The sequence below is a fragment of the Sinocyclocheilus grahami genome, unplaced genomic scaffold (assembly GCF_001515645.1).
Source record: "Sinocyclocheilus grahami isolate Dianchi unplaced genomic scaffold, SAMN03320097.WGS_v1.1 scaffold102.1, whole genome shotgun sequence".
NCBI lineage: Eukaryota > Metazoa > Chordata > Actinopteri > Cypriniformes > Cyprinidae > Sinocyclocheilus > Sinocyclocheilus grahami.
In genome coordinates, this window is record NW_015505281.1 from 1,762,636 (window position 1) to 1,767,859 (window position 5,224).

Consider the following 5,224-nt stretch of genomic DNA (forward strand, 5'->3'; position numbering starts at 1 on the left):
TGATCTGCCGTGTCAACTCCATGATTGGCTTCTCAGTTTGCCGAACTTCTGAACAAAAGAACGCATCAGTACATATATTTTTGATGTCAAGTTTTTATTTATTAATTTTGTTTGCTTTTTTCTTTTCCTTTTTTTGCTCGAGGTTATATTGCAGTTTTGATATCTTTTGCTATGGAAGACGTGACTTGTTCAACTGAAAGCTTGGATGCTTTCAAATCTAAGCAATTGTGAAACTTTACAATAGATTAAGCACATGCACTCTTTGAGGATGAAACATTGTCATTATTAATCTGAGTGACTGAAATTATTCATTGCAATCAGCTACTCTGTCATTTTAATCACATGATATTTTATTATGAATCTATGCTGTCAGGTGTATGAGAAAATCTGGTAAGGATTTAAATTTGGTAATTTGAGACCATGAACTAATGGCTTTTAATGACATACTGTATTAGAAATGAATTGTTTTTTTAATATGCAGTGGTGTGTGCGTGTGTGTGTTCACTCAATAAAGCAATATTCACAGAGACCTGTTGCTAAGCAATGAAAAGCACGACAGGGATTCAACACATATATTTATATATTTAGGTTTTATTTATAGTTCTGTTCTTGAAGGATATCTTGTACACCATATATCCCATTGGCAGTTAAGCGCATTCAATGTGTTTAGAAGCCATAAACAGTCACTTTTTCGAACAAACACAAATACGAAAAAAACAAAACAAAATAATGGACCGCATGTAAATAACATACAAAAAATCCCATGCCTACTCAGTAGGTAACTACAGCATTCCAACTCCTTAAGATGAAGATATGTACATTTCCGTTAGAAAAATATAGTTTATAGTTTTCTTTTTTGCTTACATCCCAAAGAAATGCAGTGCCCTCAAATCCTTTCCCTTCTTTCCTTGAAATGACTTTCTGAATATAGAAAAAAGAAATGAGAAAACAAAATCCCTTACACCTTAAGGCTAGATGCAATGCATCCACACGCTGATATCTGTCAAAACATCTGCAAGGCTTCACAAAAGGCACCAAAAAAAATTGAAGATTTGTGGTTGATTCTTTTCTGATGTTTTCCCCCTCCATTTAACAGGTTCTTGTTGTCACCTTTGAGAAAGAGAAAGATAGTACCAGTGGATGATATTTACAAAATAAGAGAAAGTAACATCACTCTTCCACATGCGTCAGAATACTTAAGTGCTTCTAATCAAACAAGGTCAAGAACTTATCACAGCATTTTTACTACTTAATACAGAATGTATCTTATGAAATATGGCCCTGCTCAAGAATAATACAATGCAAATATTCAAATCAATTGTCACAACAATGGTACTAAAAAGTAAAAACAAAAAGGAAACATGGCACATGTACAATATACTGTAGCTTATGTATATTATTCAAATGTCTTTTGTAACTGTACACCTGTCGAGTCAAGCTTCTGTCGAGCCTGAAGCCCACAGGCTTCGATTACACCGTTAAAGTCCTTTAGCCATTCTGCGTCGCAAGTACGTCTGTGCACGCACAGTCTGAGGGAAAACGTGCCGAAGCCTGTTGCTTTTGTTTGTCATTTGAAAGTCTCATACGCCTCGTTTGAAAGGATAGGATTCGAAGGGAGAGAACGACACAAAAATCCCTTTTGTCGAGTCCTTGACTGTTTTGTAACCGAGCCATGTTGGGAGCATGGACAGAAAAGTGCTTTTTGCAGAGGGGACTTAGAAGTCACTGATGCTTTCTGTTGCTTTGAGTCAAGCCTGGAGGTCTGGGGTGGGTGTCAAAAGTCTCAGCAGATGTCGGATGTCTGAGGGGAAAGCGTGGCTTGCATGTCGGGCAGTGGGGTGGTGATGGGAGAACTGTAGATGTTGCTGGCCACTGAGGTAGGGAAGGATGTGGCCACCTGCGTCTGGAAGGTGCTGGTCACCGAGGGATAAGTGGTTGCGATGGAAGGGGAGGGGTAGGAGGTGTGCACCGGTGAGGAGTAGCAGGAGTTCACTGGGGACGGGAAGGAGGAGACCGGAGAGGGGTATGAATTGATGGGAGAGGGGTAGCTGGACACTGGCGAGGAAGCTGAGATGGATACGTTTGCAACCGAGCTCTGCACTGCAGTGGTGCCTTTCTCCACCTTCTTGTCCTTTTGCCGCAGGTGGATCTTGGTGTGGCGCTTGCGCTCGTCGCTGCGGGCGAACTTGCGGCCGCAGATCTCACAGGCGAAGGGCTTCTCGCCCGTGTGTGTGCGGATGTGGGTCGTCAGGTGGTCGCTGCGACTGAAGTTGCGCATGCAGATCCTGCACTGGAAGGGCTTCTGGCCGGTGTGGATGCGGATGTGGCGTGTCAGCTCATCTGAGCGCGAGAAGCGACGGTCACAGGTCTCAACAGGGCATGCGTAGGGGCGCTCGTGGGGAGGTGTCTTGCTTGGCCGGTTGGGGTACTTGCGCATGCGACTGGGCTTGATGAACTGAGACTGGTAGATGCTCTTTAGGTCCTGAGAACCGGTTTGGGTGGCAAAGGCCTTGATGGTGGACAGCGGCGTCAGGGAGGGCTGCTGCCCCGCTTGCGTCTGGAAGGGCTTCTGGTCGGGAGCCACCAAGCTGATCTCGCTCTGCTGTTGGGGAAACAGGTAGTCGGGGATCATTGGCACAGGGAAGCTGGTGCTACAGGCCTTGCTGTTGGGGTATGACGAATGGGGGTACTGCAGCGAGGTGCCCACTGTGGTGGCAAAGTTTTGGCCAGACTCAGGGAAGATGTCTGGGCTGGCGCTGGAGTAGGTAGGAGCCGCCGAGTAGATGGGGTTAGGCTCACTCTGGTGGATGGAGCAGCTCAGGCTGGTGCTGGATGTGGATGACAAAGTGGAAGAGGGGATGGAAGATGAAGAAGAGGAAGAGGGGGGAGCTGCCTGAGAGGTCGAGGACGGAATGGAGGTGGGGGGCGGGTTGATGCCCACCAGCCCGCTCACCAGGCTGAACAGAGGCTCAGCCCACAGACTGTTACTGCAGTTGTGGGCAGGTTCGAGGGTGAAGCGGCCCGTGTAAGAGATGGGGGGCAGCCGCTGGGTGGAGTAGGTCTGATCTGCCAGAGGTTTCTCAATGGCGATTTCTGAAAGCGTGTCTGCAAAAGCAAGCACAAAACAGAGAGAGAGAGAGAGCGGATTAGAAACCATAGCACAACTAGTTAACTATAAATTGTCTTGAGCTGATTTGAGTGCACATAAATGATCCCAAAGGTGCTTTAGTTGGGGGGTCCTGCTGGCTGTCGAGACTGTGTTTTCCCACAATCTCAGACAGAGCAGCAGGTGCTGATGGAGCGCAGGGGCACCCCCCCACCAAAACACACACACACCCACACACACACATTTGCCGATCTCCCTCGGAGACAAGAGCCAGCGCAAGCTAAACCATCTGCATGTGTGCTTCTCTCAGCGCTCTCTTTCTCATTACTGTCATCCTGATCTCTCTTTCCTACTTGCACAGCTTAGAATTATTCAATCTGCACTTTCAATTATTCAAAAATTGGGTTTAAAATGAAGCTGTTCTGCAAATTCTAAATATCTCATTCATTCCATTGATTTTACTTAGTAATAACAACTTAGTATTTGCTGTCAGCTTTAGTTAAAATGTTTAAACTTTACATCAGTGCAGTTTAATTTAAAAACAATAATAAATAATAATAAATCTTAAACGTAAAAGTTCACATTTAAGCATAAAGACACATTATTATTAACTACTGAAAACAGTTGCATTTTTGTACAACAATGCTCTTGCTTTGCAATTCTCTGTTTGAAAGCAGCATGCAGCTTTTTCACCATGCAATTTAATCAAGAGGGATTTAGTGCTTACCTCCAGCAAGGTGATCAAACTGCTCGCCGGGCTCCCCAGAGCCAAAGCCTGTGCCTTCAGGTGCCGTGGCATTGAGGAATGGGGTCCCTGCAGAGTTCAGCATGATCATCTCCTCCAGCTTGGGGTAGTTATCCATGGGGGAGTGAGGGAAGCTCAGGTGGTCGGAGATCTGCAGAGCAGGCAGGAGCATCTCTGTCTTGGCTGCAGCCATCTCTGGAGTGTGCTCGGTGAGGAGAGAAGTGCGCTGGAGAGATCAGCAGCTAACCCCTCTGGGATGACAAATGTGAAGATGCTGCGATGTCTGTCTCTCCTTCTTTCTGTTGAGCTCCTCACTCTCACAGTTTGTCTTCGTGTTGTCTTCCCTCTTCTCCGTTTTTGATTGTCCAAAGATGCAGAACTAATCCACTTGGTCTCAGATCAAATAAGTGAGATTCAGAATGTCCCTTCTGGTCATTCCCTAAATTTCACTTTTTCAGCAAATTAGATCGCTGCTTTGTTTCTGTTGTTGTTTTGAATTGACTTGTCACATTTATTTAATGTGTTTGTTATATATATATATATCGCAACGTGTTGCCTATCAGCTGTCTGCACTAGAGCTGAATCGCTTGGGCTCTCTGGGCTCTTTCGCAGCTCAGAGAATCCCTACTCCTTTATATACCCTCTTGCCGTGACGTAGATGTCCATATTTGGACTGGAGGAAGCCCATATTTAGGCACTGCAGTGGAGGACACATGACGTTTGCCTAGAGGAAAAAAGCAGATTGGGGAGCTTAAACGTTAAGTCTGTGCATTAAATGGAGGGGAGATGCCCGTTCCTCCTCCACAGCAAATCAATGCGTGGTAAGCGCAGTGTCTCTATGAGAGAAAGAGAAGCGCAAGTCTGCCTTTTCTGCTTAAAACTCTCGCTAAAATTTCGGGTTTCCCGTCTGCGCTGTAGCAGAGCCCTGGCCGGAAGATCCCGCTCCGCCATGCCATATAAGGTCGTGACTGCATAAGGCTTGATTCCGGTGGGTTTCCACTTTCATGCCCTTATTTGGAGTTCCTGATTGATCGGCGCTTGGCAGTGAAAGGGAGGCTTGGGTGCTTGAAGCCCAGAGCTCCGCACAATAACTAATGTCAGCACTATGCTGCCTCGCCCGTTCCAAGATTTAAGAGAGAGAACTTTTTTCTCAACACTTAAACAACGGTGCGCCTTCGGTGCAGGAATATCAACTTATTTCAACATTAGCAAAGGCACTTTAATTCGTAATAAACTTCGTTTTTTCTATAGCTGCGCTAATTCCAATGACTAGAAAACAAATGCTTTACAATAACACATGCAAGAAAAGCTTATTTATTCCGACGTACTGGTCTCATTACGAATTGAATGCATTCCCCCCATGCAATACAACG

At 45.5% G+C, this 5,224-nt stretch overlaps 1 protein-coding gene across 1 annotated transcript; it reads right to left on the minus strand.

Moving 5' to 3' along the window:
- Positions 1–571: 571 nt before the first annotated feature.
- Positions 572–4,447, minus strand: egr1 (early growth response 1). The gene is made up of 2 exons (XM_016276387.1): positions 3,834–4,447; positions 572–3,105 (listed from the first exon to the last, which is right to left on the minus strand). Exons 1-2 carry the CDS (start codon positions 4,042–4,044, stop codon positions 1,784–1,786), a joined length of 1,533 nt encoding a protein of 510 aa, XP_016131873.1. The 5' UTR covers positions 4,045–4,447; the 3' UTR covers positions 572–1,783.
- Between the last annotated feature and the right edge of the window lie 777 nt (positions 4,448–5,224).

Bases quoted from the DNA above. Each gene is read 5' to 3' on its own strand.
- egr1 (XM_016276387.1), bottom strand. From the start codon at position 4,044: ATGGCTGCAGCCAAGACAGAGATGCTCCTGCCTGCTCTGCAGATCTCC. The intron at 3,106-3,833 runs GTAAGCACTAAA...TTGCTTTTGCAG, and splicing joins GTTTGATCACCTTGCTGGAG to ACACGCTTTCAGAAATCGCC.